Consider the following 15,935-nt stretch of genomic DNA (forward strand, 5'->3'; position numbering starts at 1 on the left):
TAGGTTGCGATCCGCTGGAATAAAAATTTATGTAAAGAATAAATTTATAGTTATGAGTATTATTGCTTGTCCCCTGTGTCTTTACATTATACATACTATTAAGAAATTACATGAATTTAAATTAACAGACGGGAAGGCGAGGTTTATAACACGATAATTTGAAACAATCAAAAAATAAAAAAAGTTTTGAAATTTTGATTTTATTAACAAAAATCGTCTCCTTATAACCTAGTGAACTGGGAACTAAACATTAGGGCAATAGAAAAAAGGTAACTCAGGTACTGACAGATAGATAAAACATAGTCTAACAAGTAAATACGTGTGCTCAAATTATGTCGGGTTTTTACTTCTTCAGAATTTAAGTATTTTTAACCTTCAAAAGATCCTGATGTAAGTATATTTATTTCTTTATATAATATTTTATCATTATTTTTTTAGTAATATTATATATATATTGAAACTTTCTAATAAGTATTAGAATTACTGTATATGTTTTACACGAGAACAACGTTGTTAGTGTTATTTTTGATCGTAATAAGAGATTGTTGATACAAATTGTTACGTTAAATAAATAGCTTAGTAAACTGCTCTATGATTATGAATATGATACTAGGTTTTCAATTAAGCTTTTTTTTAACCCTGTTATATACACTGCTTCAACTGACACATATTGTTTTGAACTTTTCTGAAAATGCTAACAAATACTATTTTTATTCAAGAGTCTTTTCCACGATTGTCGATACATTCATTTTATTATGTTGATATGTATTTACCCTGAAGTTATTCAGGAAGTCGTAGAGGAGGGGGCTGGAACTTGGAGGCCTCGAGTAAGCCTATTTCTAGTACAACTAGGTACTTGTTACTGGAGGTTATGAAATATTGATAAAAACCTATTATTTATGTTTTCAGTTTATGACCACCTTTCTTTTGTTTTTTGGTTAGTAGTGAATACACGAGGCTGAGTTCCTCCTGGTGAGCATATTTTTTTTTATCAAATATATTACTCAAACCTAATCAAGTTAGGCCTAACGTGTTGATAATATTAATATCACAGGAGTAAGGAAGTATTTGACATTAAAATTTACTTTTATTACAAATATAAACAAAAATATTTTATCGTAAGTTATCCTGACCACGTCATAAGACAGGTGGTTTGTGTGGTATCTGTGAGCAAATACTATTAATATCAATACTCAATAGTATTATTGTTTATGCAATAATTGAATAAATTAAATAGCAGGAACTTGGAGAAGGAACAAAGATAATAATATTTGATAATATATTGTGACACTAATAATATATTGAGTGACTGATTGTGATACTGATACAGTGATAATTATAACCTGATACAGGCTAAGAGTGAGAAATCTGGAAACGTGATAAAGAATTAAGCCTAAAGGTGAAATATATATTGATGAAACTCAAGTTTATGTAGGTGCAAGTAGTGTTACATTTAAATTTAAGTTTGAATCTTTTGATACATTTTTTTGAAATATGCAGTTCAGTGAATGTGTGTCACAGGGGTGTGGAAGTAGTGTTACCTGATACTAGGGACAACAAATTTTACCATAATAATTTGCCTATTGGATAAGTATTTTATTTACATTGCTTGTGTTATTACTAGAAAAATGCCCAATGTAAATTTTTAGGGAGCTGCTGAAATTTGTGAAGATTCTGCAATGCAAACAACTAACACCCATGCATACATTAAAAAATGCATCCCTCTGTATCTCATATTAAAACTATGTTCACAGATATAAATATTCCTTTGATTCTGATTAACAAACAGTTTGTAATCATTGGAATCATTTTATTACATTGTATTTGTCTACAGTAGAAGCCCAGTAAAATTGAACTGCTAGCTCTAAGAAGAATACATAATGTGATAAAATTACAGAAAGCTTTGAAGTGATATAACTTATATTAAACACCATATCAGTTTTTATCAGCCCCCTGGTAGCTCAGCAGTAAGTGTGAGGGCTTATAACACTAAAAACTAGGTTTTGATACTGATGGTTGGCAGAATATAGATAGTCCATGGTGTAGTTTTGTGCTTAAAAACAAACAAATAAAACATGAAGTACATATACAAACTTATGAAACACTTTGATGCAAGATTGAGCTGATATTGGCATGGTATTGAGTGTGTTCACTGTTAAATATAAGAAAGGCTCTGAAAGTTATATTTTGCTTTATTGTGTGTGTGTTTTGTGGGTCAAGTAGATTATTAAAAAGACAAGTATATTTTTCTGACATTTTACCCTTCATGTAAGGAAAATTTGCTTTCTGGTTTCACATTTTAAGACTAAAATTTTGTAATTATCTGTTTCGCTGGCCACTGCTGAAACAAATCATGAATGTTTCACACTGCTATTGTGAAGTAAAAATGATGTAAGGTCTTTCAGTTGTGTGCTATTAAAGTTGAATCTAGGAAAACCAATGGTATTGTTTGTCTAAAAGGAACACAATACAGTAAAACTGTATGTTTATGTGAAACACTTGTTACCCAGTTTGCATTACTACTGATGCGATTTTTATGAGGAACTTATTACCAGTTCCATTTCTAGTATATAATTTGTTTTAAAGATCCCTCTGTTACTGCGCAACAACTAATCAGGACATTCACATGCAAATTAATGTATTTATTTACAACATTTTACATGTTCCTGTTCAGTAAAAGTCTCAAACTGTTCAATATTAATTAAAAGAAAAAAGAGAAAGTATGCATATGGACCTACCAAACTCATCATCCCTAACATATAAATTTGTATTTTCAATCTTGTCATTCTGCTACTGATATAAATCACCTGCAGGAAAATTGTCCAAGCCTAATAAAAGTTTTGTAGATACACACTTTGACTAGAGAATTTTCTTAAAGCTTGTGAGATACATTTGGTACTTAAATCATGCAAATATTTAGCTAATAACAGTTGTGCTAAATTTGTATTGTGACTAATACAAAGTTGTCCAAGTTCCCAGTTATTTGTTAGAGATTAATGATTACATAAATAAAGATTATAAATGTAGTAAAAGGTATTATTTACTGAGCCATTCAAACGAGAAAATTGTATTTAAGTTATTCGTAATATCAGTTTTTTTTTAATGTACATAGTGTTTTTCTTGCAGTTAGTTGTTAAATTAATAAGAGCCATTTCCCCCAAATTTTGGGAAACCTGACTTCCAAAAATTGTAGAATAGTTTGAAGAAGAAAGTTCAGGTAATTTAATGGGAAGATTGTTATGATGCTAGGAAAGTTGTTTTTGTTTTTTTTAGATTCAGCATAGGATAGCTGAAAAGGAATGTTTCTAAATATTTTTGTTCCAAATAAAAAATCTTTACCTACATGCAAATAGACAATTAGAAAATTTTTAGCTTATAATAAATGAAATATGCTTATTTTGTAAAAACATGAAATTCACTCATAATTGGGAACACATGTATAAAGATAAGAATAAGTCAGAAATCTATTTTTGATGCTAAGACAAAGAAAAATTTTCAACATTCCTGTAGCACAAGGTGCGAGATTTTCTTGAAGGTTTTTTACGTTTATATTCATTAAAATAAAGCCAAGAATATCAGGTGTCTTTTAATAGGTTTTTGAAGGGCAGTCTCTCATCACAAAAGAAGAAAGTGTGGATTAAATTGTAAAAAACTTTTTTGTTTTAAAGGTGATCATAGATCTGGGCAATTAACTAGGTTTTTCAGCTTAAACAGTTGTTGTAACAACTCATGAAAGTAATCATCTAGCCACAATTAGTGTTTCTGATTATTACCGACTTTGATTATTCCAGTTATCAGCCTCATGTGAGAATAATCAGTTAGTTAACTAATCAATTAATGAGCCCAATGATTAACTTCTTAGCATTTACCACTAATTGTCAGCTCTACTAGGGAAGATATTCTTGAGCTGACCAGTTTCCTTAAAGTTGGAAAGGATTTTTTACAGCAGCATAGGTTGAAGAAATGGGTTTTGGAAAAATTTGAGAATATCTTGGTTCTAATAAGATGACTTTTAAAACCTCAAAAAAGTTTTAAAGTGTCCATGGATATTTGAATTGTTATAGATTATGACTTTAGCATTTTTAGAAGCAGAGTTCACGACTGCCGATTGCTATTTGATGCTATAGCATTAATAACCTGGTATATAATTGTACAAGTTAAGTAAATTTATTCAAGTTCACTGTTGAATTTTAAAATAACTTGTAAGAAATTAAGAGAATATTAAAATTTTTAAATACAGTCATTGAGAGCAAAAGCCATAAAGATTTACAGCCGTGTTCATTAGTAGCTAGTAATTAACACATTTAAATCTTAATTTTTCTTAAATTGTAATTTTCATTATTTTATTACAGCATTTGACAACTTTGGTAGGAGTAAAAAAATCCTACCTTGGAACATCTGAATTAACTATTGAAAAAAAAAACGTACATAGTAAACATGCAGCTGAAATACATATGTTCAGTATGGTTCCAGTTTATATCAGGTGAGTTTTTTATTTATTACATGTATGGTGTAGAATTTATCCTCACTTTAAGTGCCTTAGACGTACAGACATGTGCATATAATTTAAGGACAACAAGGGACCTATTGGTCTATATAGGCCAACCCATCCACTAAACTCTAAAATCAAAATAAAACTCTCAGAGCCAGCCCTTATCATTCAGATATTTATCAAGCCTTACCTTAAACTTCTTTAGATTAACTTCATCTACTACATCTGAAGGCCACCCATTCCATAGTCCAGACATCCTGTTAGTGTTAGCTGAAGAATGCTTCTTCCCTGCCAACATTTATATTTGTGTCCCCTAGTCTTACTATTCTCACCATTAGATACAAAAATGATGATGCATCAACTCTGTCATAGCCCTCATTTAACTTTGCACAAAATTCAAAACAAACCAATCAACTCTGTCAATTCCCTTAACAATCTTTAACACATCAGTCAAATCCACTCTAACTCTTCTTTTTTCAAGAGAAAAAAATTTTTAGAGATATTTACTTATCCTCATATGACATCCTTTCCATCCCAGGTAACCCTCCTCTGAACCCTTTCCAATAACTTAATGTACTTTCTAAGCTAAGGAGCCCAAGACTGAACACAGTACTCCAGGTGTGGCCTAACCATTAATCTATACAATGACATTATAACCTCTTTAGGTTATTTTTTCTGAAATACTATTTGCCCTACTACTAGCAACAGCACATTTCTTGGATGGCTTTAGAGACTGATCAGTTAGAATATCAAGGTCCTTTTCACCCATAACACTATTACGGTTGTTCCCATAAAAATTATACTCATAATTCAAGTTTATATACCACGGGCATTATCTTGCACACATTATAATTGAAAGTCAGCTGCTAATTGTCCACCCAACTCAACAAATAATACAAATCTTTTTGTAAAGCATTGACATCCTCCATACAATCAGAAAACCCAAGTGACAAACCCCAGATTGCATGCTACAGTAATATTCATTCTTTACAGTATTGTGTAATACCTTGTAATATTGTCCCAAATTAGCATTTTATAAAGTTAACAACACACAACTGTACTCTTAGTGTGAATTTAAAATCATTCTAAATAAATTTAGCATTTTTAATTGTAAAGTATAAATTTAAACACTAATTCAACTCTAAAAATGCTCTTTTACCCATATCCTTTTATGAAGTAAGTGTGACTAATCAGCTTTTACTAGTCTAATTTATGATGTTAAAAGTACAAGGAAATTAATTTGTATCTATAAAAATAAGATATTAGTTTAACGACTGGCATCAGTGCAGCTTGCTTAATTAAACCTGCCCCAAAAGTGTTGGAAGTTATCTTATTCATAGTTAAAGATAATGTATTATGACTATCAGTGGATTTTAACTAAGCAATTGGTTAATTTTCAGCCAAGGAATATAGTTGCATCAAAGTGTTTTTGTTGGAAATAGCTTAAAATTGGTTACAAGGGAAAGAAATTTCGTGGATTTAAGTTATTTATTTTTTTATTATGAATCAGTGGCACATTACATTTATAATTTTAAATATCCAACTGAATAGATTTGCTAATAGCATCTTTGGATTGTCCTTAAAAAAATTGTGAGATTTCTAAGGAAAAAGACAGAATGGTTATAGTACATATGTACTTCTGTACCAGACTAAACCTGTACATAACGTATCATTAAGAATTATTTGAAATATTGTACACTAGCTGGAGTACCTGTCAGAGTATGACTCGGTGTGTTGTTATTGTTAAAACCTACAGACATATTAAGTCATTTTCAGTGGTATAAGGTGAAACATCCATCACACTTTATATCATGTTGGCAGAATTTTATAGGTTTAGTACAGTACCACATGAATATGTATAGTTAGGCTGTGGATTTAATTAAATAGCACCTCTAAGTAGTAATGTAGTGAAAGCATAACGATGTACAAGGCTGGCAGCTGGGCTGGTACATTGTTTCCCTCTAGACATATGGTGTGGAGACAGGTTCAAAATAGCATCTTGACTAATAATAAATAATATATATGTTTTTAAAACTGTATGACTGATTATAAACTACAGCAAAAAAAATTAGGCCATTCCATTTGGCTGTCATCTTTTTTTTTCCAACCATCATTCCTGTGTGAACGGGATCAGTTTCTTGTCAAATTTAATTCATTCTTGTTGAAATATGTACTTTGCCTATTTAGTCACTGTTTATTACTAGCTATGATTGATTCAAGCTTTTATATGAATTAACTTAGAACTGATTATAAAGAAAATCAGAAGCTGTATTTACAAATATAGATAAATACAATTGAAAGTAGTGCAGTAATTTCTCAAATTTAAGTTCAGTGTCAAATTTTGTGTAAGACGAGAAATTATAATATTCAAATAGTAAAATAGTTTCTCTAAATAATGATTTTCTGGATTTAAATTTAGTGAATAGACTTGGAGGTTGTTGTCATCCAGGTTCAATATAGCATATATGTTTACCAACTGACTTGTATGGAAATAATGGATAAATCTTCTCTGTGTATTTATATGAAGTTTTATCGTATGTCAGTTACTTGCCTATAAGATGATATAACATAGAAACTTGCCCATACCATTGGAAAAAATCTATTATTAGATAGGTAAAATCAACCATCATATTTATTGTTTTTTTAAATTCATATAATCAGATTTTTTTAGTGTTGGAACAGTGTTAAAGAATGCATATTTGTTTATTTTGGGATTTTATGCTGAAGAAAAGGGCAAATAATTATAAATATCTATGTATGGTAAAACTTGTTATACTGGTGTATTCTTGTAAAAATGTATGACCATATTTTTTCTGTATTCACCATTATTTTGATTTTTTCCAATATTTATACAGACTTTCTGGTTTTGTTTTAGAAATATTTATTGCTTGTGTATGCATTACAGTTTTTATGATCAGTCAGTGGAAGATTACTGAAGCTCATGGACAAAAAAATCTTGTACATGAAGGTAAATTTTCTCCTCTTTCAATTAATATCTTTGTATTTAGCTATTTTTAAAAAAATTAGAATTTGTTAAAATTGAAATTATTTTTCTGTCAGTTTGTGGGAATTTTTTATGTTTGCTCTGATCATTTTATTTTCTCAAATTGACAATACTACATATTTTTCCAGGCTTGGAATTAAAGTGGCAAAATTGTTTGACAAGAAATTATTTTCTTTCATTTCTTAAGTAAGATTTAGATATTGAATAATGCTAATAAGATGTATATATATATGTGTGTGTGTATATATATATATATATATATGTATGTGTGTGTGTGTATATATATATATATATATATATATATATTGTATGTGTGTGTACATATATATGTATAATATTAAATATGTAATTAAATATTTCATACAAATCTGAGTATTTTTTATTAGTTTTTTTTTTGGGGGGGGGGCTTAATATATTAGCCACAATTAAAGTCCAAAAATGTATCATTTTCATAATTGAGAAGTCCTCAAATTTAAATATAATGATTATATAAAAATAAGTATTTTTTTTCTTTACTAGTAAAATTATAATTTATTTAATCAAGTGTTTTTATGAACATTTTCTTATTTTATCAATGGTTTTGTTTATGGCTTTCTTTTAAGATAAAACATAGTTTTATATGCTTTTGGCAGTTATTGCGTAACAACATGTCAGCATACTAACTTAAGGCATAACCACACTACATATGTTAAAACAAAAGTTGCAAAACTTCAAATATGTTAAAAAGGTAACAAAGAAATATTCTTCAAAGTATGTGAAACTTGAGAAAAACAGTCTTGAACATGGAATCATCACTCACAGAAATATCAACAAGTAAGCCTAAAACATTGTCAAGTAGGCTTGAAACATCACTTTCAGAAACACCCATGAGCATTGTTAAGCATACTGGAAACTTAGTTTGACCCAGGTGAAACTATTACATCTTTTTTCTACAAACAACAACATTGTGATGAGTTTAGCAATGACAGAAGCAGTGGTCCTGAAATCGATGGGTTGATATCATTGGAAGTACTGTGAACTCTGCTTCTGCCCTATATATAGAATCACCTAAGAACAGTGGTTCTCGGACTTTTTTCATCCACAGACCACTTTGGCAGGGCAAGAGACTCTGAGGACAACTTATCGGTCCTAACCCACCCGCATTTCCTTTTACGACCAAAAAAACTCATCAGAATTAATGGGAAGGATGGCACTACTTTTGATGAGACTTGCATTTTGGACCAGACTTTAAGAACCATGACCTTCGAAGGAAATTTCAAAGACATGACGACTGCAAGTGACATATCAGTTCATCTCAGTTTTATGAGCAATTCAATAATGAGATAAATGTACGTACACAACTTTAGAGATGAAACTAAACACACAGAATGAAAAAAAAATAGTTGGGTATTATAAAAATAGGTGTGTGTACTTTCTTGTTCAGAAGAAATGGTTTTTAACCGTCAATTTTTGAAACATTTATTAGGCTTTTCTTTAATAGATTGTTAATGCAGAGTATTCATGATGAATAAACTGGAATGGACAGAAAATGCCTGTTGTAAATAAAAGTAGAAATATAGTGGACGATGTTTCGATAGTCTTCTGTCTTTTGTCTTATTACTAACTTGCTGAGGCATTAAAATACAGATTACATATCTCCCATTAGGATCAGTTTCTCAAATCATTTTAAAAATTGTGAACTGTTTGAGACAAGTTACTTTATGTGATCATTCATGAACAAACAGCGTGATAATTTGTTGATTAAAGCTAGTTGATTACGTATTTCTTTATTTTCTTATTACATAAAAAATTTCCAATTTAACCTTTTAGCATGTATAATATCATAATTTAAAAGGTCCTGAACACATTTTGAAATATGTAGGAAGATTTTTTATATAACATGACCTAACTTCATTCTGCCATTGGTGTTTTTATACTTGTTGATATTTTGTCATTGCTTACTATGTTATCATAATATGTGTTTAAACATTTTGGGGAAACTGCAACATTAAAGCTTAGTTTAGATAATCGGAGTCTGTATTTTTTTTCCTCACTACTCATCACATTCTCATTATTAATTGTTTGTGGTTGTTGTTAAAGACAGATTGGTGAGAACCGATACAAATTAAACGATAATTTCTCAATTGTTGTACAAGATGTTGATGTGTTCTCGTGCTTATAATTGTTCTACAGTGATTTAAAGTAAAAATTAGCATTTGAATAGTTAAATAACTTGTTTTGTGATTTTCGTACTCTATCAGTTTTATACCCTTAAGGTTATGTAATATATACATATACTAGTTTGCCCTTGAAGAAGAAAAGTCCATCTTTCAAAAGCTTTCAGGTTGTAGGGTATTGTACTTTTATGTTAAATTGACTTCTTGAACCTATGTATTTTTCTAACATCATTAATATATATATGCCTTGTTTTCAAAATGTAGTTAGGGTAAACAAAAAAAATTAAGTTTTAATATGCTATTTTATATAATTTTAGCTGCTTAATTTAAGTGCAAATATTGATACAATTGATTTGGATAATGTAGATATAAATATTTGTATTAATGGTATAATTGTTCTTATAAAAATATTAATATCCACTTTGTATAAAATGTAAAAAATACTCCTGATAAAATTTTAACACTGTAAACTCCCCTTTTTTTTCATCCTGATAAAATGTTAGGCCTACAAATAATGGTCTTGATTTGTTTGTACTGGTTCTATTATTATAAGGTAATTGTTTTAGCTGCTGCAAAAAAATTAAAATTGTTAAATTTTTTTTGTTTTTTTTTGCCATAATTGAATTTTTAATATTTGAAAGGATGGATTTGTAGACTGCCACTTTTATTTTTTATTTTACTTTGACACTTTTGCATCAGGCTCTTGTAATTTGTGAAAATTTAGTTGTGAATTTCACTTGTACAACAATACATATGGTAACTCTGAGATTTCCTAATGTATGTTATCAAAACTGGTAAGGTTTTGTTAAAGATTGTAAGTCTTGTACACAAAGAATGGCATTAATATAATTAAATGTTTTTACTAAAAATATGTTATTTATCTGTTGTAGATACTTGCACTCAAACTCTTAACAGATTGAGTGCAAGGTGATTTCTATTTAAAGTATAAAAATACTTTTCTTTGTCTTATAGTTTTCATATTTTATTTGCATAATCTCTAGAACCTCCTAAAAGAATATAAGGGGTTTTTAAGGTGAATGTTTGTATATAATTTTTCATTTTCTCTACCATGTCACTGACTAGTTATTATCATCAACGTACAATGCAAAGAAATAATTAAAATTTGGAAATAGAAAAAAATACATACCTTTTAATGTTTTGTAGAATATCTTTAAGTATTTTCCTTTTGTTAAATTCGAAATTCCAAGTCTTTTCCTTTTCACATATAGTTAATTTTTAATATTTTATTTTCCTTTCTTGTTCTTTACCACTTATTATTCATCTCAACACAAGTCAGTGGTGCCCTTGAAGCATATTACAGTGTCTCTGACAGACATGCACAACCCTTCGGCAAAATCTTCATGCACCGCATAATATTGTTAGCCTTGAGAATGGACGCGAAGTATGACGTATATTTAAAAAATGTTTAAACTTTTCAATTATGCATTTTTAAACATGACTAATACATCATTAACTAAAATATAATAGTAAGACCTAAATAAAATTTAAACTGTATCTAACTATAACATATTTAGGTAAGGAAGAACCATAAGTTGTATAGTTGATCAAGTAGACAACAATACTACAGTCAGTTACATGTACTCCGTGATTACAACTGTGTACCAATTTGAAAATAACTGTTGTTAGATTATAGTGTAAAATGAGCTCTTTCTAATGATTATACACACGTGTATGTAACGTCTACATGTAGGCTATAAAGCTCAAACAAATTTGTTGAAGGTGACCATGGCACCTGTCAAGGGTTGAAAAAATTTATTGCTTGTTTCAACTGCATTCATTTGGAGACATATGTTTACAGTACTGCCATTGTATTATTGAAGATGCAAAGTGCCAAAGTAGAGAATTTTCATAGCTGGTTGGTCATGTGGTAATACATTTGAAGTTTTAAGTAGTTTTTAAAGGTTTCTTTTGAAATAAAGGACTTAAAACTTGGATAACATAAAACTTTGAATCATAACATATATTATAACGTTAATTTTTTAATGTAATGCTGTGAGTTGAGCAGAAAAGCATTTAAAGGGGCACCCGTTGCGAGATTGTTAATCACTTTTTGCACAGAATGAAAGTTAAATGATGGTTTAATAGTTGAAGTGCAAGTATCATGCAAGGAAAGTTGTTATTTAGCTTATTATGTTTTGTAGAAGTAGAATAATAATGTTATCATATAATACTTACTTTGTTGAAAAATTGTATCACATTCTATGAGCTATTTATTTTGCATTAGTTTTGTAGGATCAGAGACATTGATAATATTTATTTCTCTCATCTTTAGAAAGGTTGAAGATTATATGTCTAAAAAAATCATACCATAAAGATGATACATTTGTGTGTGTTTTAGCATTCACCCCCCAGAGTTGGCTGGCTGAATTACTGTAATTGTTTGTTTGGTGACTGGAAACTGTTTGGTTGTGTACATGAGCTGCTTGATTTTAGAACTTTTGTCTGTGAAGAGGGAGGTAAAAGAATCCCCTGAAATAGGCCACATTTGCACTTTTTTTAAAATCTTTAGGCCTGCATTACCCTCACTTGGCATGCTTGATTACTGTAATATTTTATATGGTAACTGGTAATTGCTCGATAATGTACATGGGCTACTTTGTTTTAGGATTTTTGCCCAAGCAAAGAGAGAGAGAAAAGAAAACACCCTGAAATAGGGCACATCTTCACATTTTTAAGGACTTTTTGGCTTTGAATTTAGAGACACAAGTATATTAGTAAGGATCATGAATGTTATATATCTAATTAAGATTATCTTAATATTTTTTTTTCTAATATACAATAGTTGTTTTTAATGTAATATAAAATTTTTATGTTAAATTAATAGAAACATTTAAAGTAAATTATCCTCTGTGGTTTTGCTTAATGTATATATATTATTTTTTCAGATTCAAATTACAAGTGCACTATTGAGGAACACACAGGTCGACATGGGGTTATTAAAAGTCCTGGATATCCTCAGCCATACAATAACCACACTTGTGTGATATACATTATTAATGTAAAGGGACCGGATGAGGTGGTTACAGTCAGGTATGTGTGTGCATATATTTTGATTTATTACAGGTCTTGATATTTTCTGTATTAACTCTTTCCATTTGGGGGTAGGTGGATTATACCAACCTTGTAATCCAAAAGAATTTTGATATGATATGTGTATTTTCATGAAATTTGGCAAACTTTCAATAAATATATGTGTTTTTGTAAACAAAAAAATCAGATTTTTTTAATTAACTATTTTTACTAAAGAATTTGTCCCGGAAAATATGGATTCAGAGCATTGACTGCTTCGAGTACAAGGTGATTTTCATGTAAAGATTAATAATACTTCTTTATCAGAAAATTTTCAGATTTAATTTGTAAAACCTCTTGAATAAATATCAAACATTTTTTCAGTTAAACTTTATATCTTATGTATCATTTTCTCTACCCCAACTCTATACGGACTCAGTTGGTTAGACCGACCTTGTAACTACCATAAAAGACTAAAAAATAAATCTAAATTTCAATTATTTTCTTTCTAGAATGACTGCAAATTGTAACAGGAAATTACATTTATTTATCCTCAACAGATTATGATTTGTAACAGTTTACATATGTTTATACATAATTTTATTGTTTTATTACCCTTTTAACCGTGTCTAACTAAAATAATCCTTCCATATATGTTGTTGAATGCACTGCTTAAGCTACCATATTGAATGACATAACACACAAGCTACTTATGTAACCTAATAAACTTGTAATTTTTACACTTTAGTTACTTTTATAACAATAAATGAGAAATATACATGAAAAATAAGAAATATAGCACTTACCTATGATCTCTTTTTTTTTCTTTTATGCTGTTGGTTTCTGATGAAATTTAAACCTACTTTTTTATAATGATGTTACTAGGACACTAAATAATGTTTTTTACTTAAATAATGCACATAATAACACATAAAAAGCAAATAATGTCCTATAACTCTTATAATTTAACTGGCTTTTTAACTATGGCATAAGAGCCTTAAAATAATTCCTTAACCCTTTCCAGACGGGTCACTGGTCAAAGGCCATGTCATTACGTATGTTGACTCGCATTCAAAATTTTATTGAACTACTATTTCATGAATTTATAATTTTGGTATTAAACTGTAGATTATAATTCAAAGTTTAGTATTTTGACCGTACAAACATCTAATTCAAACCAGTGCTGCATTCAACATACCATGCGATACACAAAAATCGATGTCTAACTATTCTTTTCTAATATTTACTTTTAAATTAAGAAACTGCATAATGTATAATATGAATTAGAAACTCAAATTACAGATATTGACAAGCTAGAATATAAAATATGAACCTCCTATCTTTTCTACTTGCTGAGATATTGGTCATGTACTAAATCAAACACAGTGGCCTCGCTCACCTCTTTTCATTTTTGGAAACGGTCCCTTACATAGACTTACTTCAATATATGACATGAATAACCAATCAAAAGCTCAGAATATCCCCATAGTGGCTTCCTCAGCCATTTTAAAGTGTTAGTATGCCATCTCATTCTTTCGAATCAAGATTTCAACGAGGTAGGGTGTGTCTTTAGTCTGCTCGATATTTCATATTTTTTCAGACTAAAATACATCTTAGTTACTAAGCTAGATAAATTATAGCGGAATTCTATGGTATTAATGTAGTAATTTATGATTTTTTAGTTATTCAAATGTATGTATAAAACCTAAACAAAAATATTTTGTTTCATATCCTCCACGTGCAATTTTTTTAAAGGCTTAGCAAACTACGTCAAGTAGCAACTGAGTACAAAGGTCATAACTTGAAGAGATAATTGTTTGCTTTACTTCTTTATTTACTGTTCTATATTTTAAGAACAATAAGTTTAAAAACTTATTTCTACATAGCAATAATCTATATACATATAATGTATAATAATTGAAATGCGACTGTATTTTACAAAATACTAGTCTACTAAAACACAGCTAAGACAGGTCACTTTGTAAAGACTAAAGGTCAGTTTTATATTATTGGATACGGTAACATGAGAGCACGTGTGCCACGTCATCGTAATTTCTCTGTTGTTAGCCAGGCACGGCTGAAAGGTCAATATAATAAAATATATAAATGTATTATGTTATGAGATTTAAGCTATTTAAACTAAACATTTAAGTTTGTCTTATAATTTATTGTCGTTCTAGAATGAAAGAGGCATAATTTATATTTATTTCCTAATTTTTTTATGGGGGTTACAAGATTGGTCAAATCTATTGAACCTGTACAGAGATTCGTTAGTGAAATTAACAGATTAAATATAAAGTTTTTTCTTAAGAAATGTTTGATAACTATCTGGATATTATATAGATTTTGCATATTAAATTTTAAAATTCTATGATGCATAAGTGTTTTTAATCTTAAAATGAAAATTACTTTGCATGTTAGATAGGCTGTTTGTGAAAATAAAAAAAAAGGCAGGAGAAAACATTGCTTAACAAAGCTTAAGACTTAATAAAAAAACTAATGTTTTGTGTATGAAAGCATTGTAATGTTTACTTATAATCTACCAAATTTCATTAACATACACTTGCTAATTTAAAAGTTATAGCATGAAAACTATAACAAGCGCAAAATGGTTATGAGGTCAGTCCCAGGGACAGAGCTCATGCTGGAAGAGTCAAGCATCTTGATATGAACACTGGGAGAGAGACTTTCAAACTGAAGATGAAATAGATAATATTTTATACTGAAAACAGTGTAATATAATACATTGTTTGATAGCTTAAAACTTTGCATTTCTATTGGTTATAAATAATGTAGGAGAGAATTATTGGCAATTTGTGACAGATGGGTGTGGCAAGTGGATCTGACTTTCTTCTCTGTCTCCGTAAACAAAGTTAGACTTTCCCTTAGTAATGTTTGTATTATATGAGTAATATATGTTAAACTCTATCCTCCAAAGAGGGGTGTTAATTATATTAGAGAATAGGCAAGACTTGGAAAACGAATGTCTTAATTCTCATATACGGAGAGAATGGTGATTTATTTAAATATTTCCTTTTGAGATTGAGAAATTAAAACTTGTATAACATTAAAGTTTGAATTATTAACTACATACATGATGCCAAATTCATATACATTGATAATAAAGTAGATTAATTAAATTTTGAATGTAACTCTGTGAAAGGTCACAACATGTGCACTTTAACCTACCCATAATGAAAGGGTTAAGAAATAAAGTTTCTCAGATTGTTTTTATAATTGTTTTTTGCAAAAT

General features: G+C 29.3%; 1 protein-coding gene across 4 annotated transcripts in view; it reads left to right on the forward strand.

Annotated features, from left to right (window-relative positions):
* The first annotated feature begins 325 nt into the window (after positions 1-325).
* The window catches only part of LOC106466282 (low-density lipoprotein receptor-related protein 3-like), a 36,452-nt gene continuing 20,842 nt past the window's right edge, over positions 326-15,935 (forward strand). The window contains exons 1-4 of one of the 4 annotated variants that reach the window (XM_022394263.1): positions 326-390; positions 4,353-4,483; positions 7,398-7,460; positions 12,559-12,703. In XM_022394263.1, coding sequence (XP_022249971.1) covers positions 4,438-4,483; positions 7,398-7,460; positions 12,559-12,703 — 254 coding nt within the window. In that variant the 5' untranslated portion in view covers positions 326-390; positions 4,353-4,437. The other 3 variants (XM_022394262.1, XM_022394261.1, XM_022394264.1) reach the window with 3 other exon arrangements.

Source organism: Limulus polyphemus, unplaced genomic scaffold (genome assembly GCF_000517525.1).
Source record: "Limulus polyphemus unplaced genomic scaffold, Limulus_polyphemus-2.1.2 Scaffold2212, whole genome shotgun sequence".
Lineage (NCBI taxonomy): Eukaryota > Metazoa > Arthropoda > Merostomata > Xiphosura > Limulidae > Limulus > Limulus polyphemus.